Below are 26,646 nucleotides of genomic sequence, written 5' to 3'. Positions count from 1 at the left end.
CCAGTAAGTTCTTAGTTTTCTAAGTAAATTGGACCAGTGGACCATGTAATCCTATATTCTGTATCAGAAAGTGGCCAACCAAATGTCACCAGAAGGTCAACAAGCCAGGGCATGGAGGTACAGCTGTTTCTTGTTGTTGCCCCCCACACATACTGGTATTCAGAAGATTACTGCCTCTGAAATCGGAGGTTCTGTTTAGTCATTGCAGCTAAAGGCAATCAGTTGGTCTCCTCTACCATGAATTAATCTAAATCCCTCTTAAAACCAGTAGAACTCGTAACCATCCCTACGTGCCATTGCAGTGAATTCTACAAATTAAGTTGTTCTTGAGAGAAGCTGTAGTTCCCATTGTCTGTCCTGAATTAGTTGCTCATCAGCTTCATTGGGTGCCATTGAGTTACAGTATTATGGGAGAAGGGAGGATGACGTTTTCTATCCACTGCCTCCACCATATGTATAATTCTGTAGACTTCTATCATGTCTCCACCTGTTTGTCTTTTCACCAAATTAAAAGCACCAAACTCTCTAGCTTTTCTTGTAGGTGGGGTATTCCCACCCTTTGATAATTTTTGTTGCCCCTTTCTGCACTACAGCATCCTTTTTGAGATACAGTGACAAGAACTGAACATGCTGTTCCAAATATGGTCTTATTATTATGATATCGGACATTCCTTGTGGAACCCCAGTGTTTCCTTCCTTTCATCTTGACAGCAGTCCATTTACCCTAACTCTCTTGTTTCCTGTTGTTTAACTAGGTCCTAATCTGTGAGGAGTCTCATCTTCTTTTTCCTTGACTGTTAAGATTAATCAGGAGTTGTTCTTGGGGGATTTTGTCAAAAGCTTTTTAGAAGACCAGTTATATAGTACCTTTAAGTTACCCTTGCCCATATGTTTGTTAACCCTCTTTTAAAAAAACACAGAAGTTGATGAAACAGAACTGTCCTTTACAGAAGCCATTCTTTCTCTATAGAATGTGTTTCTCAGTTTTTGTAATCATTCTATCTCTAATAACAATTTATTTTATACAGATAGATATAATTTTTAAACGTAAAATATAATATAGAGGGGATACAAAAGGAAAAAGAGTAATTATATAACATATATATCAAGATTATTGTAGATTGCAGGATATATAGAACAGAAAAGGTAAATATTTCTCCCCAGCATCCCCTTCATTATAGTTTTTAAGATATTTTCTATAAGATACAATGATCCTTACTTCAAACATTTTGCATTTCAAATTTCATAACTGATCTATTTTGTAAGTATACTATTAATTTCATCATTATTACATATTCTGTTACATATTTCATCATTTCTACACACTAGCTATAACTTATAATATATCGAAGCTTAAAGGAAAGTCTATTATATATCTCATATGTAAGTTAAAAAATTGTAGATATTTTTGTTCACAATCCACTTCCTTATACCTTTATATTTAAAACTTGTTCTCGTTCTATTTCTGCATTGTAATACATTTATATGCATAGCAATACATTTATATACCATTTTAAACCTCCCATTCTAAATTTACCTCCTGCTTGCGTAATAAACACTCTTATCTCTCCTCAGATTTCAAAATCGATCTATTTCTCAAATAGGTTGTTAATTTTGCCATTACTGCATAAATGGCAAGTTTATATTCCCATTCTTCTAAGCTTGGACAGGTTGTCTGGTTTCCATTTTGCTGCATAAATGATTCTAGACACTGTCACCATATATTTGAATACCTCTTCCAGAACTTTTGGTAATATGTTGGGCAATATTCCTAATAGCATGTTCTTAGCTTCCATAGGGAATTTAAATTTTAGTATGTTCTGCTTTTTTCCATGTATTTCCTTCCAGTATTTTTTTTGCTTTTTTACAAGTCCATCACATATGGTAAAAGGTCCCATCTGTATTTTGGCATTTCCAGCATTTTCCTTTGTAATTTTTGTCTACTTTCTCAGTATCCTTTGGTGTTCTATACCATCTGAAGGACATTTTATACCAGTTTTCTGTTAATGCCTGGCTGGCAATCTTTAATAACAGTTTCCATCATTTTACCCAGAATAAACATTGGCTAATCATTCTATAACTACATGCATCACCTTGGGATCCCTGCTTGAAAGTCAGTGATGCATTTATTACTTGACAGCCTGCTAGAAGGAAGTCCTGTTTTAGCAACATAGCATATTTTTGTTAAGAGAGGAATAGTATTTTGCATTTGAGTTGCTTAAGAGTCCTTGGGTACATGCCATCTGGACCCAGTGATTCATTCGTTTTTAATTTGGGCATTAGCCCTTGAACTTGACCTTTTATCACTTCTGTTTTGACTCAGTTCTTCCAGCAACTTTCCCAAAAACAGCAGCTCAGCTTGGCTTAGTGGTCCATGTTTTCCACAGCTATAACTGCTGCATATAGTTAGTTCAACTTCTCTGCAATCTCCTTGTCTTTTTTAAACCGTCTTTCCATGCCTTTGTTGTTCAAGGGCCCTGCGACCACCATGGGCCAGTTTCCTGCTCCTGATGTATATAAAAAAGTTCTTGTCTTAATATTTTTAGCAATGTGCTCCTTGTTCTCATTTTGCTTGCTTTATCATCAACTTGTGCCAGAACCTGTACTCATTTCTTGTTCACCTTGTTTGGGCAAGACTTTTAAAGGAAGCCACCTTTCCTTTTATAACTTCCTTAGCTGGTTAAAACCATGCTGGTATCTTCTTAGATTTGGAGCTGCCATTCCTAATTTGTGGTATACATTCTGTTTGAGCTTCCATTATTACAGATTTAAACAATTTCCAAGCATACTGATGGGAAAGAATTTCTGTTTTCCCCATCCAGCAGCAGCCAGCCATGCTTTGGTGTAGTGGTGAAGTGCACGGACTCTGGGATAACCGGGTTTGATTCCCCACTCCTCCACTTGCACCTGCTGGATGATCTTGGGCAAGCCATAGTTCTGACAAGAGCTGTTCTTGAAACAGAGCAGTTTATGCCAGAGCTCTCTCAGCCCCACCTACCTCACAGGGTGTCTGTTGTGGGAAGGGGAAGGGAAAGGAGTTTGTAAGCTGCTCTGAGACTCCTTTGGGTAGTGAAGGGCAGGGTATAAGTCCAATCTCCTCCTCCTCTTCTTCTTCTTCTACATCCCACTGCATTCCAGAGGGTCCTCTGAAGTCCCCAACAGTAACTTTTAAAAGGAAAAGAGAAGGTGGAAAAGGAACCACTATTCCTTATGCCATATGGTTCTGGGAATCCAGCCCCATGGTTTTTTCCCCATATTTGAAGACTCCATGGTAGCTGCTGTATCCAAAATGTCTCATTTTCTCCAACTTGATTTTATTTTCATTTCAGGGCATGGATGATTTGCAAGTTAGAGCTGCTGCTACAGATATATTTTCTTATCTGGTAGAATTCAGTCCATCCATGGTCCGGGAATTTGTGATGCAAGAAGCCCAGCAGAGTGATGATGTAAGAAAGATACACAGCAAGCTGATGTGATATGTTAACATCTGAAAAAGCCAAAATACTCATTTTCTTCGGTAGATAAGAGTGTATATCTAAGACACTCTTCTGGAGACAACATGTCTACAGGTGTATTCTGATCAGTAATTTGGAGTGTCATGAGAAGTTATTTAATTTTACAGCAGCAATCATGTAACTGCCAGGGAAATAGGGGTGCTGATGTCCAGATTGCATACTTATATGAAGATGGAGTTATGGTTTGTTTACTTTTAGAACTTCTGTGTTAGCTTTCTGCTATGGCGTGCTATTAAAGCTGGCCACAGTAATAAAATTATCACTTAATCTAGGGCAATTACAAAACAAAAAACAACACAGAAGATCCAGCAGCGGAACACTAACATTCAAGTCGCATTCACTAGCTAATCCAAAAGCAGCCTTAGTATGATGCCCCAAGAAAATGAAAGGATGAAAACAAATATCACAACTACATCCTGGTTTTGTACTTACAACTGTAAACATTAACTTCATTCTATGCTAGCATTTCCAAGGACACAGATCAGATAGGGGGCATTTGGAATGGTATTATTTAGGAAATGTGTATGTCACATCTCCATAGATCCTCAAGGCAGTTCACAAAGTAAAAGCAAATACAGTAAAACCATAAAAACTACATATTAAAAGGACATAAAATGAACACTAAGCCTGAGTGATATCCATAAAACAGCCCTCAGACTAGAAGTGGACTGTAAGAACAGCTTTAAAAGATTATATACTTTGATTTAAAAGTCTGAGTAAAAAAACATTTTGGCCTGGTGCCTAAAGGACAGTGAAGTAGGCACTAGGTGAGCTTTAAGGAGGTAAGACATTCAAAAGGAGAGGTTCTGCCACGGAAAAAAAGCCCTGCTTCTAAGTCTGCAACCACTGCACCTGTGCAGGTGGGGGCACATAGCAGAGCTTGGAAAGAGAATCTTAACTAGGCAAGAAGAGTTTCTACCTCTTTGCTTTCTGGTGCAGCTGCAAAAAAGAGCTATTCCCGAGAATTTGGGGGCAGCCTAGCAAAGGGGGAATACCCTGCTTGTGGAGGCATAAGGTGTGTTTTTAAAATTGATTTTTATTGTTGTTTTACATCTGTTGTTTCCGACCTGGATAGCCCAGGCTAGTCCAATCTCATCAGATCTTGGAAGCTAAACAGGGTCGGCCCAGGTTAGTATTGGGATGGCAGACCACCAAGGAAGTCCTGGGTTGTAATGCAGAGGTAGATGATGGCAAACCACCTCACTCTAGAATGAAATGGATCTAGATGGTCTGGCCTTTCCAGACCACCTGAAGCTGAGAAGCCACCAGCTCCTGAAGTGCTTTGCCAAAGAATGGAATGTTGGCTACTGGGTAGTAATTACATAGACCATTTGGGACCAGGGATGCCTAGATGTGGTGGGCTGCATGCTTCTAAGCACATTGTTCATTTCATCAAGCCTCACCAGCTTAAAGTTGTCCATACTGCTAGGATCAGGCTGCACTCCAACAGCCTCTTGAGACTGAACTGAACTTACCATGACATCTAAGTTGCAGCACATGTGATCTAAGTTGCAGCGCATGTGATCCGTTTTATATGCAAACTGCATTGCAAAAGAGTTAAAATGAGCCTGTATGTTTTCCTGGTCTACATTCTCAGGGGCCTGAGATAGACACTCCCTCACAACCTAGAAAATCTGTACCAGATGGCATTGCACTGGCACAGTGGTGATGGAGAAATGAGATTTGCTGCCATTGCCACCACTTAATATTCACAATAATGGGCTCTCACCTGTGTTCAGTCACATTCACATTTTCCTCCACTTGCTCCCTCTGTCTGTCCAGTCCTTTGATTGCCCTAAGCTCAGTGAATCAAGGGGCATTGTTGGCTCTACAGGAGGGGAGAGATGGCACTGTGTGGCTATCATGACCATCATCTGAAATCATCTTTTTTATTATCTTCTGACAGCTGACAGAGGAGCATTTTTATACTGCTCACTGTTCCCTGGGGATAAAATCCTAGATTTCTTTTCCAGATACTCAGCAAATAGGAATCTCTAAGGAGTTAGCTGGTCATCAGATACAAGGGTCTCACATCAAATGTGTGTCTGAAATCTGTGTGTTGTATGCACATATCTTCTGAGAGCTGTTTGTGGTGCTGACTTTTTAACAGCAGCTTCAGGGGGAGGTGTACTTGAAGGTAATGTTGCATAGTTGGTGGGTGGTAGATGATTAATGGTTAAGGTCCACCGGCCTAATTTGTCTTGCTTTTGTTACAGGATATCCTCCTCATAAATGTAGTAATTGAGCAAATGATCTGTGATACTGACCCTGAGCTTGGTGGTGCTGTTCAGTTAATGGGGCTCTTGCGTACACTAATCGATCCTGAGAACATGTTGGCCACAGCTAATGTAAGAAAATGGAAAGGGGTAAAGAAACTTTACTGTCTAAGAAACACATTAAGTAAAATCTACCTGTCTTTTGGCACTCTTTGTAACTTTTTTTGTAAAATGCACAGTGCTCTTGCATTTCAGGCAAAGACATTTTGAAGCATGAATTTTTTTAAAAAAAATCCATCACTCATTCATCCATGAAGTAGGAATAGCAATTTCACTTGAAAGTTTTCCCACAGCATGATGTCAATGTGTTTAAAGTATATGTGTGATTTTTCAAATGTGTGGCACTACAGTTAATTCATGGTACATCCAAACATTGCCTTCAGACTGTAATTTACTTAAGCTTAGCCCACCAAGCTTAGCCTTCGGATGGGCACCATTCCAGTAGTGGGCATGCTGTTATCCCCCCTGCACACTAAATGCAATGCCCAGATGATGACTTCTGCTACCGCAGCTACTGTTAGAAATGTCTGCTGCCAAGGGATTTGAAAGGCATTCTCTGTAATGGCATGTAAATATGGGCCCCCACTGGATTCTGAATGGAAGTGGCATGTAACCTGGTCCATGAGCTTGTGTGCATGAACATTTGCTGCTCTTATGTAGGGAGTCTGCCTAGGGAGTCTATATGCTGAGAGTGAACGTGCAAGGTATAAATGCTTCAGATAAAATACATACAGTGGATTGTGTTCAGCATTTGGTTTTTACCAGCAGAGGGTCATGTTTGAGGAAAGTGTGATTTTTTTCTAGTACCTTACATGTCGCTCTTCCTGGGGTCCTGTGAACTCTGGAGCATGGTGGAAAGTTCCATCCCATTAATGAAGCAGAGTTTAACTGTCCATCTGGTACAACCCATAAAAACTGTGCATTCCAGTGTGGTGTAGTGAATAGTGTTTGGGGTTTGCTGTGTTTCAGCCTAAGAACCTCACCAAGGGGCTACAGCAACAAATTAAGGATATGTTGTATTTTCCATTTGTGATAGTGCATGAAATAATGTAAATAAACCCAGCACTACACATACAGCGCAAGTGTATGCAAAACCTACTAGCCATTTAAATCAGTGGCTGTTTCAGCAGAAATGGTTCCTTTCATCTCTAAGTAGACATTTTACAGGCATTGAAAACAATATGTCTCATTTCTTTTTTATCTCTACGAATAAGCTGCGTGACTTACGATATTTAGTATCTCTTGTTTCAGAAAACTGAGAAAAGTGAATTTCTCAATTTCTTCTACAACCATTGTATGCATGTTCTGACAGCTCCACTTCTGGCAAATACATCTGAGGATAAGAGTGATAAAGGTAAGGTTAACCTCTAAGCAGGCCTTTTCTTTTGCTTGTCTGCATCTGTGTACTGTGCATTTGGCATAGGTATTCATTCGCTAGAGTAATATATTTTTATTGTGCTGCCTGAATTAATGTTTTATGAGTCCCAAGACCACAGATGTTGTTATTCTCAGATCTTTGATCAAAAAGACTGAGGCATGTAGGGTACAAGTGTGTGTGTGCAGAGTACTGCTTAGCAACTGATTTCTTGTGAAAACCTGGTCAGAAATTTACATGGCATAGGTGGTGGTGGAAAGTGCTATCAAGTTGCATCCACCTTATGGTGACCCCCCCCCCCCCCCCCAATGGGGTTTTCAAGGCAAGTGACATTCAGAGACAGTTTGCCATGGCCAGCCCCTGTGGAGCAACCCTGGAGTTCCTTGGCGGTCTCCCATCCAAATAATAACCAGGGCCGACCCTGCTTAGCTTCTGAGATCTGATGAGATCCAGCTCGCCTGAGTCATCCAGGTCAGGGTTCCATGCCATTAAACGGATAGAAAGCAGAAAACTTATACAATTGAAAAGGATATAAAATAGGAAGATACATTTGATACCTAGCGCTAAAAAATGTTTTTGGCAGAATCTTCTGAGAAAGTTTTGAACTGGTCATTAAAACAATATAGAATTCAAGTCTTATAGCTAAAGTTCATTGTCCTCATGACACAGTTATTCCATACTTCTAATAAAAACCAGGGTAGGAGATGCTAATGTTACTGTGGCATACATGTGGTTTGTGAAATGTACACAGGAATAGAAATTGGATCTTAGAACACCTGTGATACCACTGAGTAGGGGAAAAAAACCCAGTAAAACAGATTCTTTAGTGAATAGTATCTGTCAAAATTCTATTAACCGTGAAAAATTAAGATGGCGAGTACAATATATAGGAGGACTTTGTGTGGCATTAGGTGTTGTGAGAGCAGCAAAGAAAGTGGCTTGTTAAGGTCTGTCTCTTCTTCCAACCCCTTGGATCCATTTTTAAGTGCCCTTTGGAAAAAGTCATGGTCCCAGTGTATTGCTGATGCTTCTGAAAATGTAGGAATTCTGCTGTTACAGCACAGAATTGTATACAAAGCATTGGAATCACAAAAGGCTCTGCTAAAATATCTTATCTTCTCAGCAGTTTTCACTTGATCTCATGCTATGGTTCATCACAAGAATAAACCCATGTCTTTAAGGACTCTCAAGATTTCTTTTTGCTTGTATTTAAAGACTTACTCCCTTATAAGTGTTTTTTTCATAGAAAAGAACCCCCTGTAATTGAATGAATTGTGTCCTCAGCTGGCAAATGGAGCTCATTCACCCAGCTGCTTTTTGAGGCATCCTTGAGCATGGTGCTCACTGGTATATCTGCTGTCATATGCCTTGTTTTCAAATACATATAGTGGTGTGTAGTTGGATTGGAATTGCAAGCAAATTTGGGCACCTGATGCTGTGCGCCCCCCCCCCCCCCCCCCCCGGTGGATGAGTTCTAATACAGACGTATACATACATTGGTTAGCCTTGAAACAGAATATATGTATCTTGCCATGGTCTTAATATTTTGCTACAGTAATTAAGCTGACATTAATCTTCTTCTTTTTGTAAGACACAGTAGTTGGAAGCAACAAGAGTAATACAATTTGCCCAGGTAAGTGGATACCTTCTATACAGTTTTTAAAACTTAGCTTGAAATGCTGTGTGTAGTTATAAGAAAAGCCTTTCTGGAAAATTAGGTTGTTAGCTGTGTACTGCTGAGTCACGTACTCACACACCTGCAAAAAAATTGTTCTGGTTGTATTTGATACAGCTACACAGTTGTGGAGAATGCTTTCAATTGGAACGATGCCATAAAAGTCCATCTTTTGTATTAAATTGGGTAAATAAAGCTTTGCATACTATTCTGTACAAAAAAATTGACGCCTTTTTATTGTTCAGATAAGCACTAACTTATCTAGCTCAACAGTATTCGTTTAAGTGAAAAATTGTCTAAGCCTTCCCAGGCGATACATGGGGTACATCTGTACTGCAAAATTATATTTGCCATTTATTTTAATTGTCACGGCTTTTATTGCAGAATCATGGGTGCTCAGTGGGGTGCTGAGAATTCTGTGGTGGAGATTCTTGGGGCTTCCCCACAGAACTATATTTCTTCGGGTTCTCTTGTGCAAGGGAATGACTATTAAAATGTTTTTAAGTTTGTGGTATGAATATGCCCTCAAGCTGCTGTTGTGAAAGATATTCATGCTTAAGCTATTCTCGCTTTGTAACACCTAATGCAGAATCCTATTAAACACATGAAGCTGCCTTACTGAATCAGGCCATTGGTCTATCAAGGACAGTATTGTGTGCTCAGACTGTCAGTGGCTTCCCATAGTCTCGGGAAGAGATCTTTCAAATCACTTAAAACTTTTTACCTGGAGGTGCTGGGGACTGAACCTGGGACCTTCTGCATACACTGCCACTGAGCCACAGTTGCTCCCTGGAAGGGAGGTGACCCTCCGTTACACAAGTGATATGGGGACACTCAACTCTGTAGTGAGAGTGGCAATCAAAATTGCTTATTTTGTGTGGGGGGGGGCCTGGAGAGAAGTTAAGTGCCAGTCAGAGTCCACAGAATGTGGGAGGCAGTTCCACAGCTGAGTCAAAACAATGGAGTGCTGCAATAGGGAGGGGAGGGTTGGGCAGGTGATCCTCTCAGGAGATGCTGCACCCCATTCTAACAGCAAAGTACCAGTTTACAGGAGCAAATTGGAAAACTTTGTAACAGTCAAGTTACTGTATTATAAACCAAGTTATAACCCAGGGAACTGAAGATCTTGTGGACCAATTTAGTTCTCCATGTGGAGATACTGCATGAGTGGCAGCTTTCAGCAAAGTCTTCTCAGCACTCTGAAACATAAGGTGACAGCTTTACATGTGCATTTGCTGCATCTTGAAGCACCATAAAGGCAGCTGAACTATTTTAAAAACATTGGAGAAACCGCAGTTTGTGTTGAATGAGTTGTAATGGACCCATCACATGTTTTACACTAATTGTTATATCAGACCTGGGATCTCAGCTCATATTTGAGAGTTCCTCTTCAAGGTAAAGAGCTATATGAGTTTCATATGCTTAACAGAAGGAAGAACATGTTAACTAATGTTCTGTGTAACGAATGTGATGAACGCAGAAATGTTCATAGGCTTCTTCATACCTGATTTGATCTGTTTCATTTTGCAGACAACTATCAAACTGCACAGCTGCTTGCCTTAATTTTGGAACTACTTACTTTTTGTGTGGAACACCACACATATCACATCAAGAACTATATTATGAACAAGGATTTGCTGAGAAGAGTTTTGGTCTTGATGAACTCTAAACACACCTTTTTGGCACTGTGTAAGTAGATATATATATGTTTAAGAAGTATGCACACACTCTAATATGAAAAGTTTGTGGTAGTGCTGTGTGTATGCTGGTCATCTTGAAGTAGTTCCTATCCATAATGAACAAACAAATTGGAGCTCTTATACACTCAAGTTTTTGTGAGTGCCCTAAAAAAAATACAGAACAGTAGTCTATGCAGAATTTGGCTTCTCTTGAGTCTGTGCTTCCATTTAACCTTTAAAAAATGTTTTTCTTGCCCTCAAAAATGTGTGTGTTATACGTGATCAAATCTGAAGTGCAAAATGATGCTGAAGTAAGGTTTTTCAGTTGTTAGAGGATGGGGCGTCGGTATCTGTGTTCTGCCCCATGATTAGCTGGACTGGAATACATTGAACAAAGTAGGAGACAATACAGAAGTTAGCACAGCTCTTGCAAGTCTTCAACTCATCTTGGTCTGTGCATTCATGCAGGGTGTACATGAAGCCATGTACAGTTCTTCTTGTCATATTTGAGGACTGATTTTTAACCAGTGTTAAGATGATTCTTGATCTAAGGACAAACACCTGTCCTCATTTGGACTGAAACTGCTCCAAAGCCCAATTTGAGAGAAATATAAAACTGTTTCTGATTTGTGCTTTGAATCAATAAAACGTTTCGCTGAAAACACACTCTTTTTTAAAGGAACGGAGAAGCAACGTAGCGTTACAACAGATGGGCTAAGTTGGGAAACAGATACTCTTTTTAAAAGAGCACATCAGAAATCTGTTGAATAAAATTGAGTGAAAGGGCTTGGGCAAGCAGGTACACTTTGACCTGGCACCTAAAAAGTAAGAAGGGAAGTAGGCTGGCAGCTAACTTGCCCAAGGCCACTCAGAAGGAGATGTCACAAGGGAACAGGACTTCCCATCTCCAAACCTGACACAGCACATTACATGGGCAGCTTGGGAAAGGAAAGATAATTTGAGTTCATCTCTACTGAATTTGCAATTGGCATAAGAGCACATGCGCTGTCTTGTCAGTTCCCTGTCATTTCAATGTGGCTCCTCCATGGCAAGTTCCTGGAATTTTGTATTCCACATTTGCTTTTGCCAGCACAAGTTCCGCATATCCATGTTCTGCCTTTTTACCACTGTGCATTAAACCAATGGAAATGAACCAATCTGCTTGATCTGTGTGCATTGTGAAATGCAAGTTATATGGAGAATAACTTTTAAGATGTGAAATATGCCTTTGAGAATGTCAGAGGAAATGAAAAACACTCGTTAATATTGTAGGTGCTCTTCGTTTCATGAGGAGGATAATTGGCCTAAAGGATGAATTTTATAACCGTTATATCACCAAAGGAAACCTGTTTGAGCCAGTCATAAATGCTCTTTTGGATAATGGGACTAGGTACAATCTGCTGAATTCAGCCGTCATTGAACTATTTGAATTCATCAGAGTGGTAAGTTGTGCTTTCTAATTTTTATCTCCTAACAATACGGCATATATGAGTTAGTTTCAGTATTATGACTAAATGGATAATGATCTTCAGATCATTAGGTACATAAAAAGCTGGAGCCAAATTGAAACATATTGAGAAACAGTTTGAAGATGGTATTATTTATTTAGAAAATGTCTATGCTGCCTCTCCAGGGAACTTGCCTAAGGCGGCTTACTAAGTAGAATGTATGGAAGGGACTGAGTATTAGGTTTATGCATGCCCATTCTCTATCTTCCCTGCCTTCTAGGAATCATCAGAAACTCATCTGTCAAGGGACAGATAATGAGTGGATTCAGAAGGAATTCTAAATACAGATGAATGTGGTCAGATGTTGCTTTCTACCTAGGAAGGGACGAATATGAATTCAGACTTGCTGAGTTCTCATGCCCTGTTTTGGAAGTGGCATTCGACAAAAGCTTCTTCAGTGTCTGTCTAGTAGCCTTTCTGTGCAGAATGTCTAGATAAAGCGCAGGAGGTCGCTTTATAAGGGATAGGTCTGTAGACCCTCGCAGGGTTTTTTTGTACATATCATCCTTCTACTTTTGTTATCAATTTTCTGTATTATGGTATGTCATGCCTTAAACGGTGTTGTTGTATCTTTTATTTGCACTGTTGTCCAGTACTGTAATCCTAGTCCTACTGCAGTGTCAGCTGGAGTTCTCTAATGTCTGCTTCTTTTATATTCTGTAATCTTCCTTGAGCCTTAGCAAGAAAGCCTATAAATAAAGTTTACAAAATAAATATTGGAGATACATTTATCCTAGAATATGACTGCTTGAGCTATTTAGAATAAAAAAGAGTAATGTTCTCTCCCACTGGAAAAAGTTGTATTAGCCATAGACGTCTCAAAATGTGTGCTGTTGCTCATTTATTTCCCAACACTGCTAGAAACCTCAAGAAAGCAATCTCTCCAACAGCCAAATGCTGTGGATGTCTTGAGGATCATATGGTTGTAGCCAGGGTCCAGTCGTGTTTTTGGTTGTCTCTGTGAATAGATTCCCGCTTCTTCCTTTGATATCACAGCTAACTTGAAGAAGTATTTATACGGATAGAGTGGGATATAAATGCGTTTAATTTCTACAGAAAAAAGTCCGTTCAGTGCAGGAGGAAAGGATCTGATCTGGCTTTCACTTTGAAGACTGATTTTTTGTGAATATGTTATCAAACTTGAACAATATGAGCTGGTTCACTACATTGTGCTCATAGCAACTGTTTGTGTGCAGACATCTTGTATATTGTCCAACTGTATCCATGTTTCAGTAGCCCCTTGGACAAACAACTCCATAAGGAAAGGGGGCATTCAGTTACAATAGAAATCAGAGTTAATAAATTAATATGTTTCCAGTTGTATTAAAACAACATGAATAGAATTGATTCTATGTTAGTTTGTAAAATCCCACTCTGTCCCGTAGGTTCATTGGCTTACAACATTGTTGGCTTTTCTTTAAATCTGCAGGAAAATGGAGAAGGTTTCAGCCTAATAGAAAGCCATGAGAGAAGTCTTTCTCCCCAACCCAGATATCTCCATTGGAAAGCCAGTGTGGTGTAGTGGTTAAAACAAGGACCATGGAAATATGGGGGTCTAATCCCCACTCAACCATGAATCCCACTGGCTGACCATGGGCCTGTCATGCACTCTCAGATTCATCTGAGTTATTGTGAGGGGGAAACTTTGTATGCTGCCCTGAGGCTTGAAGGAAATGAAAATAATCAATTGTTCATAGTGCGCACGACAAAATCGGGCAGCTCCGTAAAACCCTGAAGAGCACCACTGGAGAGTCACATGAAGGTTCTGGTATTCACCAACCAACGGCAGTCTGAAAGGGCCAGCTATCCTTAGAAAATAGCCTTGTAGCTTTCTTGAGCATTCTGTTTGTTTCCACATATTAAGAGTGGAATGGGAGGGTAATTGAAACTGAATGAACCCTAGTAAAGGGCAAGGCTTGTGACTCTCTATCCAGGATGTGCTCGTGTAAACAATACCAGTGTTATTGTCCCTGTTGTGCAAAGTACCCTGCATACCTAAGTATTCTGTCCATTTCTTTGGGTAACTCAAAAACATGTGTGCCTGAATCACCTGGAGTCCCTTGTCTATGCAGACACATATTGGGGGGGAGGCTCCTAAATTGTAAACAAGTTCCAAGCCTAGTTTATCCTTTTTATGACAAATCGAAAGGGCGGCAGTAAACTAAACTGCAGCGATGAGCTCATACTAATGCTTCTCCTCCAGCTTGGTAGCAATAGACTTTCTTTTGTATTGATGCAGGAAGATATCAAGTCACTTACTGCACATATAGTTGAAAACTTTTATAAGGCACTTGAATCCATTGAATACGTTCAGACATTCAAAGGACTGAAGACAAAATATGAGCAAGAGAAAGACCGGCAAAGTCAGAAATTGAACAGGTATGTGCATATCTTGAAAATATGGGTGTGAATCTGAAAGTGCCAAGTGTTTCTGACAACATTTCTCTTCCTCATCATAAAACGGTATGTCTTGCAGTGTCCCGTCAATATTGCGTAGCAACAGGTTTCGCAGAGATGCAAGAGCCTTGGAGGAAGATGAGGAAATGTGGTTCAATGAAGATGAAGAGGAAGAGAGTGAAGCTGTCATACCCCCTGTAGAGAAATCAAAGTCTGAGGATGATTTTCCAGATAGCTATGAGAAGTTCATGGAAACCAAAAAGGGTATTTTATTAAGATACTGTACAAAAAAGACCTCTTCCCCATATTTGCAAAATGTGAGATTCAACGTAGCCATTGTCATTGAAGAATTTTTAAAATGTGTTAAAATCTCAAGAAATCAGTTTCTTTCCATTAGGGTTACCAAGAGAAACAGGAAAGCAATGTAGACAGATTCAGCCAAACTAGAATTTGGATCTTTGTTTTTGTAAGCCGGCCTGAGCTGGCTTTGGTTGGGAGGGCGAGGTAAAAGTTCAAATAAATAAATATGTAAATTCCAATGGGGGGGGAGTGAGGGCTCTTGGGTCAGTTCTCAGTTCTTTTCTGTGGTCTTCACGCCCATCCTCAGTGCCAGGCTTGAAACTCATCTATTCCCTGACCAAAAACAATATCCCAAATTGAACATCGGGCAAAATTATACAGGAAGATTTGTGTCATATGTCATCCTGGTGGTAGTTTTGCAAGACTGCATCTGCACAGATTGCAGTGGTCCTGTCACCTTCCTGTGGAACCACCAGTTCATACTGGGTGGGAGGGTGCTGCAGTGGTACCACAAGCTTCCGAGGACGCCTGTGCAGGCTGCCATCTAGAGTGAGCTTACCTCTTGAGAAACTTTCTTATGCCCACCATGAGTAGAATATGTTTTGTGGAGTTGCCATGTCTGAATTGTGACAGGGTCCTGATGCAAAGTTAAGCAAAAAACAGTAAAATGCTAGTTATTCTCTATGTTGTGTGTGCCCTGGAGGTTTTAGTTTCTCAATTATATACTGAACATTAAAAAAAATTCTTTTAGCAAAAGAGAGTGAGGACAAAGAGAATCTCCCCAAAAGGACGTCAGCGGGCGGCTTCAAATTCACCTTTTCCCACTCTGCCAGTGCAACTAATGGAGCCAATAGTACAAACAGTAAATCTGTAGCAGCTCAGACATCGCCAGCAAGCTCAAATGGTTCTTCTTCAAAGAATGCCAACTTGACTGCAGCAGTCACAGCCACAAAGGTGAGCTAACTGATGCATGGATTTTCAAATAAGAACTATGGTGGGAAAATTCTTCCAGACATTCAGATGAGGTGACGGGGGGAGGGTAAAATTTTCTCAGTAATAACTTTGTGTAGTTTGTATCTGAAATTGACCAAAGTTTAACTTTTTGGGAATGTAAAACATAAAGCAGAACTTACCTTACTGGGGTGGCCATTGTGTGGAGATGACCTGCTGTTTAGAATTTTTGACCTGCAATGTTTCAGTCATTTGAATTTCTAGTAAGATTGTGCAGGTTAACGCATTTAAAATATACTTACCCAATGTGGCTATTGTCCATGTAATATTAAGGAAGTTCAGTGGCCTCCATGTTGTGGTTCAGATTATTTCCTAAAGGTTGCAGAAATGCTGAGAGCATTTCGTAATCTGTGATTTGGCATGTTCTTCTAATGGGCCAGTCTTGACCACTGAGTATATATTACAGATGTCTGCGTACAGGTGAATAGCCAGTCAGTCATGTTCCTAGGGGGAATCGTTGTGGTTAATATTTGTTGTTTCTACTTTAGACACACTTTGAGCACAGCAGATCTTGACCCATGAGACAAATTTTTACTGACTTCACTGTTCCATAACCGTTCCTGAGTCAGTTTAGACAATATCCTTTTCACATGTAGGTCTCCAGAAATTATGGCAACTGGGACGTATGTGTACATATGATAGAGATCTAACATTGTTTTCCCTACACATAAGAGCAGCCTTCCCGTTGCTTGTCCCAGACATCTGATGTTCAGTAATATACTGCCTTGGGCCACAGAGGTTCCACATAGCTGTCATGGACAGTAGCTGTTGAGAAGTCCTAGCCTTCACTAGCTATCTGTTTCTGTAAAATAAGACATACCATTGGCCCTGGAAGGTAAGATGATGTCTAAACCATAGTCTCTGAATTATGTGAAAGATACTTGCCCCATATTTGTCTTTTTAATCAGGTGAAGAAATAGGACTTGAACCCTTAAATGCTTTGAAATCTGGAAGTTCTTGATGCATTAACTGGATAAGTGAGCGTCCCTACTCTGCTTCTCCGACAGAATACAGCTGTATATACTAAGCATGGCACTGTGTTGTGAGGTTCTGAATTTTGCCCATTATTTTCAGGATTAACAAGGTATCTTCACAATAGTTGTTTCTGGGAATTCTGTTCAAATGTGAGCTTTTCCTTATGTTTGGCAGGGAAGTTTAGTTGGTCTTGTGGATTATCCAGATGATGAGGAGGAAGATGAAGAAGAGGAAACATCTCCAAGAAAAAGACCTCGTCTTGGCTCTTAAGTATTGAAACAGACTCTTAATTGTGGGTGCTTAAACGCTGTGACTGTTTGAGCTAAATAGTCTGACTCGGAAAGCTTTCTCCCTGGAAAACACAAGAGAATACAAGGAGCAGCAAAAGAAACTCTACTAGAAGGGTTTAGTTCTGAGAATACCAGACTTCCAAAGAGCCTAATCTCTTTCTAGTAAATGAGTCTGCCATTCAGGCAGTTAAAAATTAAACTGAAATGGTGGGTTAGTAATCAGCATCTGGATGACAGCTTGCAGCAAAAAAAAAAAAAGAATGCCTTGGGTTCTCTGAGGGGATGGGGATGGGGAAAGTAACTTGTTGATATTGCAGGGGCTCCCCGGTTTGTATCCAAGCTAGAAGAAAATTGTAAGGCTTCAGTTGCAGATCTAGTAACATAACTTCGTAATGGTGCTGTCCATTGTGTTTTTTAGCAATTGCCTCTTTTAAATGATTCTCTTTCCATAAAAACGAATTTATACATTGGGGACCACTATTTGCACAGTCAGCCAAATTAGAGAGGGTGACACTCTGCTACATAGTGTGTGTTGAGTGGCAAAATGATTCCCCCTCACACTAAAACTCCATATTGTGGAAGGAGAAAAGAAACTGGGTTAAAATTGATGATTAGAAGCTATCCAGGAAAACCAATACCAAGGATCATCTGTTTTCAAAACAAGACGAAAACTCTTGAAACCATCAATAAACCCTTGAAATGGCATCTGAGTCGCAACTAGTAATAGCGTTTGATGGAAACCCAGCTGAATTGAGCCACTCCCTGCCAGCTTCGGAAAAGGTTTTCCTTGAGCCACCTGCATTTCTCATTGGCAAGGAGTGAAACAGAATGCTATGAAAGGCTGTCAGAAGGTTCTGAACGCTGAAGAATTTAGTGGCCATCACTTGACCAACAGCGATTTGGGAGGCAGAGTCAACATGCAGCACCTTGGGTATAATACAGAGGCAGCTGCTCAACACATTCCATGTATTTAAGCAAAATTCAAAAGTACATTAGGTAAAATTGATGGAGGCAAGCATTTTTATTTTCAGAGCAAGTGAACTGTAAATATTTTAATGTTAGTTTGGCCATATATGATCTGAGATCATGCAGAAGAGAGAAGAAATTCCCCAAACTACAAATTGTGTCAAGAGTGATACAGACTATGAAACCAGCGGTAATCCACCATTATAGATCACTCTTGTAATGTGTTTATGGGTCCATTTCTCCTGGAGCAGTTACTGACAGTTTCCCTGTTTTGGAGATTTTTGTAGTTAATTTTGATTTTAGCTATTGTTTGCAAAAGATGGGCTGTCTGTGTAGATATGAAGTATAGTTTTTCCATAAAACAGAAGTTTATTTTGTATTGGGGAAAAAAAACCACTGTACTTGTTTTACACCATTTGTATACATGTGGTGATATTAATGCTGAACTGTAAAATTCAGGAATTAAAATGTGACCCTGTAATTCCATAATTATTGGTTTTGTTTGGTTTGTTGTAAATGGTAAGTTAATTCAGATTTTGAAATGTGGCCATTTTAGAGAATTTTAATGAGATAGTTATTTGTACAGTTTAATCATTCTTTGCCACTGAACCAGATCTAGCAAAGCAAAGCATGCTTCTAGATTTGATTCAGTGAATTGTGATGACTGTTAATATGGCCTGAAGGACATATCTTTTTGCCCTCTGGGGGCTCCAGGCAACCACAGATGGGGCTTCTTCATTCTTACAGCTGAGATTTACTTGTTTGGGGAAGTGACCAGGAAAATGATATAGCTGGTTCAACAGAGTTATTGCTATAGACTGCTCTCTCCCCACTTACTACAGGTGGTATTTCCTCCAAAGCACTATGGTTACCACTGAGGAAGCCCAGGGGGCACAGCATGTACCATTTGCCATCAGAGTGAAGTTCTCCTGGTCTGTTCCCTAACCTTTTTAATAAGTCACTGCAAACAATCTTCAGACATTTGGATTCTCATTCTTTCATTCTGTTTCAAAGACTGTTAGGAGCTTTAAAACCACACATAGATCAGCTCACAAGTCACTCCTATAGCAAAAATCTGGTTTTTAAAAAAAAAAAAATTGATGAAAGCAATAGGTGACATGTCAACCAGTGTCTGAACAGATCAGAAATCTTTAATGCTGTGAATAACAAAGCTTCTCCCTTTCAAGTAATACAATCTGCCTCAGATGCACATTCCCTTTACCCCTCCCAGCTCTCCAGTTTATATCCTGGTTGTGTTTTGCCACAGGACAGCCCACATTTCAAATGCCTGGGGCCCCTCAACTGATTTTTTAAGAAGATTACACCTGCCAACATGTCTCAGTTAAATACTATTTTAATAAAAAGTTACATGAAATGTGGATGGACTGTTTCCTTATTGTGTTGAAAACTTTAAAGAAGAAAGCTGTTTGGTTTCTCAGAAACTGGGGCTGTAGTGACATTTTAAAAGCTCTGAATTATAAGTAAGCCACATTCATATCCTTGCTGTAATTGCCACTGAGCCTAACAACATAAAGTTGTTCTGGTAATGGCAGACTTACCACTTAATACTTACAGACTCACGAAAAGTACACAAAATATAATCTTGTTGCTAGTGACCCACTTATTACAGCTAGATTTGAGTCCAGTAGCACCTTGAAGACAAACAGAATTCTCAGTGTAGAGCTTTCCTGAGTTAAAGCTCTCTTCATCAGATAGACTTTTGAAAAAGTTCATACCCCAATAATCCTCTTGGTTTCTAAGGTGCTACTGGACTCAAATATGGTGGTTCCACTGCAGACTAATACAGTTACCCTCTGAAACCACACTTATTACAGAAGCTGCTAGTTTCATATATGCAAATGTGTGAAGCAGGCCAAATTTGGGGGCTTCTTTTGTGACAGAAGTCACTGGTATGGAGTATCAGCACCAAGACCTATGGCTGGGATTGGTGGAAATCAGCATGACCTTGAGTACTGGCACCTTTTTGTTTATGAAAAAACCCTAATTCTAAATGTGACCCTCAAGTGTGGAACAAAAAACTCTGCACAGTGGACCTGTGTAGATGCTATGTTGTAATATTTCACCCAATATTTTGGGGGCTGCCTAGTAGCCCCAATAAACAATGCTGTAGTGTGTGGTGGTAGCAGCAGCAGGGGCCAACCAGTTCTTCTGGAAGTCCAACAACAGGACAGAGGCCAAGGTCTTCCTCTGATGTTGCCTCCTATTACTGCCTCTGAATGTGGAGGTCCTCCTAGTCACAATGGCGAGAAGCTAATGATAGATCTATCTCCATAAATCTGCCTAATTCCCTTTAAAAGCCATATATGCCTGTGGCTATCACTACATTCTTCAGTGAATTTCACCTTTTAACCACTTGTTACACAACACTTAAGTAAATCAGTTCTTTGTTTTACAAGCTTTGCGGTGGTACTTGATCCAGCTTTATTGCTGGAGGAGCAAGCAGAAGCAGCTGCAAAACATGCAGTCTACCAACTCAGCTTAGAAAAATGTCCCCCCTACTTTTGAGTCTGCAGATGTGACCACATGGATCTATGCTATAGCCACCTTGAGGCTAGACTATTGTGATGCAGTTTACGTGGATCTACTCTTGAAGACATCTTGGAAATTTTTTGTATTGAACACCACAGCACGGCAGCTATTGGGCACTAAGCAGGAGCTGTATATTGCTTCCTTTATCAATTACTGGGTTCAACACAACCCACAAAGCACCTAACCAGAGGTACCCAATATGGTGCCCACCAAGTGTTTTTAGAAAGTGGGCAGGGCCACTAGAACTTTTGCCCAGCAAGGCTTCTGATTGAGCATTGGTTTTGATTGGCTCCTGAAGCTTTTAAATACATTGCTTGGACAGCAGCTGCCACCACATCACAAGGATCTTCACTCACTGGGTGCGCTCAGATGGGGCGTTTGAGCCAGCATAAACTACCGGTTGGAACCATTGCAGTTTATGCCGGCTGAAACGCGATCACACTTACCTCCTGTCTGCGGAGCCCATCGCTGTATGCCCGTTCACACACAGTGGGCGTCGGTAGTTTGTTTTTTTAAAAAAAACTCAGTTTGCGCATGCGCATAGGCAGCCATCCACAGAATGGCGATCTTCACACATGCGCAAAACACCCCGTCCAGAAAAGCATGCCCTGAAAAGAGGACTTACCTTTAAAGTTTAAAGAGCAAACTGGCCTCCCTGAGGTCCCGAACTCCTCTAAAACGTTAAACTAAGGACCTTTTTTTTTTATTTAAACGCCGGGGCAGAGCTTCGCCCAAGCAAATATCGCCGACCTAAAAAAAAATGGCGGGCGAAAATCGGAAGCCTTGGGCTTCCGAACGGAAGTGGCTCTACAACGGTGGAGAGCAATCAGACGGAGGGGGGGGTAAAGCGATTACAACCGTTGCACTCAGGATACCACAACTTGGGGACCTAGTGGCAGAATACAACAGTTTAAAGCTCTTTGCAATCGTTAGGGACGGAAGGCAGATGTTCGCCGTGTGAACGCCGGTAAGTACACCGATTCCAACCGGCACCCATCTGAACGCACCCACTGTGTGATTGAAGGGAAGCTGCAGCAGCTATTTTGTGGCTGCACCTACCACACAGAATTCCAAGGTGTCCACAGGCTAAAAAAAATTGGGGTCCTCAGCACTAAACACATTGGGCCCATGTAACAACAGGACCATCTCTCCCATTCTGTTCTGTTGCAAATCCTCTAGTCATCTGAGCAAAACCTCAAAGTGACACCCCACAAACATGTAAAAACTGGCAGGTGCCTGTTCATGTACATTCTCTGTGGAGACTCCTACATTGTGGAATTGTCTGCCTGAGGCTAGTAAGAAATGTGCAAAACACAGTTGTTTGGGAGGGAATTCTTACAGAGAAAGCAAAGCTGTAAACAGCTGAGCTCAGGAAGTGACTTTCATTAGGCAAAAACCCTTTCCTACACTGATTGCCGTGCTGCCTTAAACAGATATGTATTGGGGGGGGGGAGTTGTTTTTTCCCTGTTCTACAACCCCAGCCTAATTTCATTAATTTGTCTTACTAGGGGTCTTTGCTGTAAGATTCAAATGTTTTATCTTGCAATCTGCTTACTAATGGACTAAAAGCTTTTTTTCATACTCAGAATTTTCCTTGAGTCTCAGTGAGAAAGGCAGATTATAAATAATAATAATCATAGTACAAGCTTGCATGTATTGGCATATACCTACTTTTACAGGAAGGTGCAAGGATGCTCACCTCCTCCATAACTTTTTACATTTTTCTATAAAGTGTCAATGGCGTGGGAACCCAGGGCTAGCTGTAGCTCATGACAGTATGTGTCAGACACACAGAGACGCCCAGGATCCAGTAGAAACATAGCAGCATATTTTGAGCCTGAATGTTAATTGAGATCAGCATTCTATCTGAATTTAATAGTCTTAAGACTTGCTGTCTAACATTTATGACACTGAGAGCTTTGGCACCACTATATCTCCTGAAGAAGATCCATTTTTTGAAACGTTGTTAAGTAATCCGGAGACGACGTTGATTATGTACCTTGGTTCAAGGATTTTCTATTGAGTTGTGTATCATGTTGTAGTGCTTTAGATTGCAATACATAAACAGCATTCTTTATAAGTCTTATGACTGTTTGATTGTGGGTCAGACTATCACGACTGTTGGCTTTATATTTGTTTAACAGACACACAGTGAACACAGACAAGATGCTTATTAGTGTACAAATACATAACACATACTGGGTTCAACTGAAAAGCATTAAATTCCTTAGAACAGATACATAGATTGTCTTAAAACCCAGCATACTTTCTCTGTTGGTTTATATAAGCGCTTTCAAAATTGAAATTTGAGTTTAACACCATTTTAATGCTAAACTGATACAAGTTATGCCAGGTTCTTTAAAAAAACTCACATTGAACTGAGCATATACCATAATGACCACATTCAGCAATATATATATTTGAAATCACAAGAATCTAAACAGGATGCTTAATGTAATGTTTAATCTAATTTAAAACTTAATGAAGAAAATTACTGCTTTTGCAATATATAAAACAAATTAATGTATAGGATGTTTGAAAGCAAAAAATTCAGTTCATGGTTAAATATATTCTAAAGGTAATTCTCATCCCCAAATTCTTCTTAGCAGCAACTTTCCTGGATTATCGCTTATTAATAACTTCTTCTTTAAGTTTTGCTGCAAGGACTCTTTTCTTCTTTAATGCCCTTTGCTCTTCTTCTTCAGACAGTCCCTAGAACAAAAAAAAGAAAACATTAACATGCAATACTTAATACTACTGCAGTCAAAGTTAGCTAATATGACCTTTCTTTATAGAAATTAATGCTACAGTAGTACTGCACCAATAGCTTCAGGTTAAGGTGGACACATGTCAGTGCACTGTTAAACTGGGGGGACTACCCCATAGAGGTAGTCAGGGTTTGCTATTGAGGTACATGTAAGTAAGTGGCAGACATTTACATCCACTCCTGGCACACTGATAACTGTACCTGTCTGATCTGGGTTTTTTGCAGGTGTAGATACAAGAAGCGGAATGTTAGATTTGCATATTCTACCAATTGTTTAATTGTTTTGAATCTGTTCTATTGAAAAGATAAATCTGACACTAAAGTTGCACTGAAGCCTCTATTAATTGCCAATCCCTTTAAGCATGAAAAATAATGTTTTCACATTAACATGCCAGGTGGTGAATGAACTTTGAGCATTAAGTGGTCTTCATTGAATGAGAAATTTAGGATGGGGGGGCCTAAGAGGCCAGTTATGAAGTATGGCAGTTAATATTGGTTGCCATTTACATGTCTGTAACCAATCTTTTCCTATCCGCAGCATAATGTCTCCTTTTGCCAGTACAGGTTCAATCAAAAAATAAACAGGTTGCTTACCTCTAACTGATGATCTTCAAGTGGTTATCTGTGCAGTACCACACATGGGTTGGGCGCCTGCGCACAACCTCAACCAGAGAAACTTCTAGAGCTTTGCCTCAGAAAGCTTTTGGCAGGCTCTCTTCCCGCCCTGGGCAGCAAGCACGTACTGCGCATGCCTGGAGCAGGGGAGAGAGCCGCCTCCCACTCAGTTCCTTCGACCGCTACCGGTAAGTCCCATCAAGCCAAAGAAAGGTGAATAGGACATGCCAGCAGTGGGGAAGGCTGGGTGGGATTGTGGTACTGCACAGATGACCACTCGAAGATCATCAGTTACAGGTAAGCAACCTGTTTATCTTCGTTGTGGTCTCTGTGCAGTCCCACACATGGGTGATTACAAGAGCTGAACCAGTTGGAGGAGGGAGCTGGCAGCTGCAAGAGACACAGAATACTGGTTAAAACACAGCATCATTAGCGGAAAGAAACACCCATGGGTCCTACCTGGAGACGTAGCAGGGTCAAGCGAAGAACATAAGAGACGCCAATGTTGGATCAGGCCAGTGGCCAGAAATACCAGGTACCATCAGGAGGTCCACCAGTGGGACCAGGACATTAGAAGCCCTCCCACTGCTGACCCCCCCAGCACCAAGAAGACAGAGCATCACTTGCCCCAGAGCCCCTATCTATACCTTGTGGCTAATAGCCACTGATGGACCTCTGCTCCATATGCTTATCTAATTCCCTTTTGAAGCCGTCCATGCTTGTAGCCGCCACCACTTCCTGTGGCAGTGAATTCCATGTGAAGAGAGATCGCAGCACCGACTGGCCAAATGCAGCATCCCGTTGAGCTCTGACGTCGAGTGCATAGTCGGTCACGAAGGTCGATGCCAAGGACCACATAGCAGCCGCACAGATGTCGTCCAACGGGACACCAGCCAGGAAAGCAGTGGATGTCGATACCACCCGTGTAGAATGGGCAGTGACAGAGGTAGGAACGGGTTGACGTGCAAGCTCATAGTAATGGGCTATGGTGGAAGTCACCCACTTAGACTAGCGTTGAGAGGAGATAGGGTCCCCGACATGAGGGGGCCCATAAGCGAGGAACAGCCAAGGAGATTTACGTATAGGCTGAGTCTTATGTAAATAGGAGAGCGCTCTGTGCACATCGAGGCAGTGGAGGGCTCGGATTTGGAAAGAATGAAGGTAAGACAGACGACTGGGACAGATGAAAGGCAGAGACGACTTTAGGCAGGAAAGAAGGATTTGGTCTAAGGACAACCTTTTCCTTATGGAAAATTGTATAGGGGGGATCAGCCCGAAAGGCAGCTAGTTCCCCTACTCTGTGCGCAGTAGTAATCGCTATAAGGAAGGCAGTTTTCCAGGAGAGTAACCTGAACTCAGCTGTGGTCATGGGCTTGAACGGCTTAGACATCAGTTGAGTGAGAACGAGAGAGAGAGAGACTCCACGAAGGCACCAAAGGCTTCCTAGGGGGACAGAGGTGGAGGAGACCTTTGAGGAATGACTTGGTAAGGTGGTGAGAAAAAACCATGGATCCCTGTATCAGGGGATGGTAGGCCAAGATGGCCACTAAATGGACCTTTAAAGACGAATATGTCAGGCCAGTATTCTTTAATGAGATGAGATAGGAAAAAATCTCATGGAGAGACAACTGGAGAGGATCAAAGGACTGATCACAGGCATACAACTGGAACCTCTTCCACTTCAGAGCGTAAGTGGCACGGGTAGATGGCTTCCTGGCATTCAGAAGGACTTGGGACACTTCAGGCGGGAAGTCTAATGCAGGATCTTCCAGGCTGTTAATCGGAAGAAATCGGGATCGGGCCACCATGGGGTGACTAGGATGCAGGACATCGCATCAGCCATAATCTTTTGAACGACCCGGGAGATCAAGGGAAACGGAGGGAAGAAATAAAACAGGGTTCCCATCCAGGTGTAAAGAAAGGCATCTCCCAGGGACCAAGTGGATGGTGGACCGTGGCTGAAAAAGAGGCAACACCGGGCATTGTGTGCAGTTGCAAAGCCATCTACGACAGGGTGACCGAACTCAAGGGAGACAGGTTTCAGGTATCGAAGGTGGATGGACCATTCGTTGTCCGAAAACTGGGAGCAACTCAACCGATCGGCATCTATGTTTTGAGCGCCCGGGATGTGGATCGCAGAGAGCATGATGGAGTGGTGGATACACCATTGCCAGAGATCGATAGCTGCCTGGCAAAGACGAAGGGAGGCTGTCCCACCCTGTTTGTTTATGTAGTAAACGGTGGTGGTGGTGGTGTTGTCGGAGGCAACCCAAATGACCTGGCCTTGAAGGACAGGGAGAAACGAGCAGAGACCTAATTGAATGGCACGCAGCTCCAGGATATTGATGTGAAGGGCAGCTTCGCGAGGAGACCAGGTCCCTTGTGCCGAAAGGATCCCACACTGGGCTCCCCAGCCCCAGAGGGATGCATCGGTGGAGATCGACACTCGCGGAGGAGGATGCCGAAAGGGCATGCCGGAGAGCAGGTGCTAAGGATGAGACCACCAAACGAGAGAGTCGACGACAGGGGGTGGGATCGACAGGATTTTGTACCACGGACTGCGGAGAGGGTCGAAGGCACAGAGAAGCCACAGTTGGAGGGGACGCAACTGGGGGGATGGAAGCGGGATGAACCCATGTCTCCTTGACGGCAGAAAGGTGGACCGGCAATAGAGGCAGGACCGTAGAAGGCAGGAGGTCGGCCTGAACAAGTTTGTGAACAACATCGGTCACAGCCGGGGATTCAG

The 26,646-nt window shown here is 41.4% G+C and overlaps 2 protein-coding genes across 5 annotated transcripts in view; one reads left to right on the top strand and one right to left on the bottom strand.

The window, feature by feature from the left end:
* The window catches only part of PPP4R3B (protein phosphatase 4 regulatory subunit 3B), a 35,734-nt gene extending 16,072 nt beyond the window's left edge, over positions 1–19,662 (top strand). The window contains exons 7-16 of one of the 4 annotated variants that reach the window (XM_015426935.1): positions 3,330–3,446; positions 5,732–5,881; positions 7,043–7,145; positions 8,764–8,799; positions 10,372–10,530; positions 11,793–11,962; positions 14,268–14,407; positions 14,505–14,689; positions 15,477–15,679; positions 16,886–19,662. In XM_015426935.1, the coding sequence (XP_015282421.1) occupies positions 3,330–3,446; positions 5,732–5,881; positions 7,043–7,145; positions 8,764–8,799; positions 10,372–10,530; positions 11,793–11,962; positions 14,268–14,407; positions 14,505–14,689; positions 15,477–15,679; positions 16,886–16,981 (1,359 nt within the window). In that variant the 3' untranslated portion in view covers positions 16,982–19,662. Of the gene's footprint in view, positions 1–3,329; positions 3,447–5,731; positions 5,882–7,042; positions 7,146–8,757; positions 8,800–10,371; positions 10,531–11,792; positions 11,963–14,267; positions 14,408–14,504; positions 14,690–15,476; positions 15,680–16,885 lie in introns of all 4 variants that reach the window. The other 3 variants (XM_015426934.1, XM_015426937.1, XM_015426936.1) reach the window with 3 other exon arrangements.
* Positions 19,663–22,943: 3,281 nt separating this feature from the next.
* CFAP36 (cilia and flagella associated protein 36) overlaps positions 22,944–26,646 on the bottom strand; it is a 41,919-nt gene continuing 38,216 nt past the window's right edge. Inside the window, exon 10 of the mRNA XM_015426925.1 lies at positions 22,944–23,230. Coding sequence (XP_015282411.1) covers positions 23,141–23,230 — 90 coding nt within the window. The 3' untranslated portion in view covers positions 22,944–23,140. The remainder of the gene's footprint in view (positions 23,231–26,646) is intronic.

This window comes from Gekko japonicus, unplaced genomic scaffold (genome assembly GCF_001447785.1).
Source record: "Gekko japonicus isolate JY-2015 unplaced genomic scaffold, Gekko_japonicus_V1.1 scaffold141, whole genome shotgun sequence".
Classification (NCBI taxonomy): Eukaryota; Metazoa; Chordata; class Lepidosauria; order Squamata; family Gekkonidae; genus Gekko; species Gekko japonicus.
This window is presented reverse-complemented; position numbering and strand designations above follow the sequence as displayed.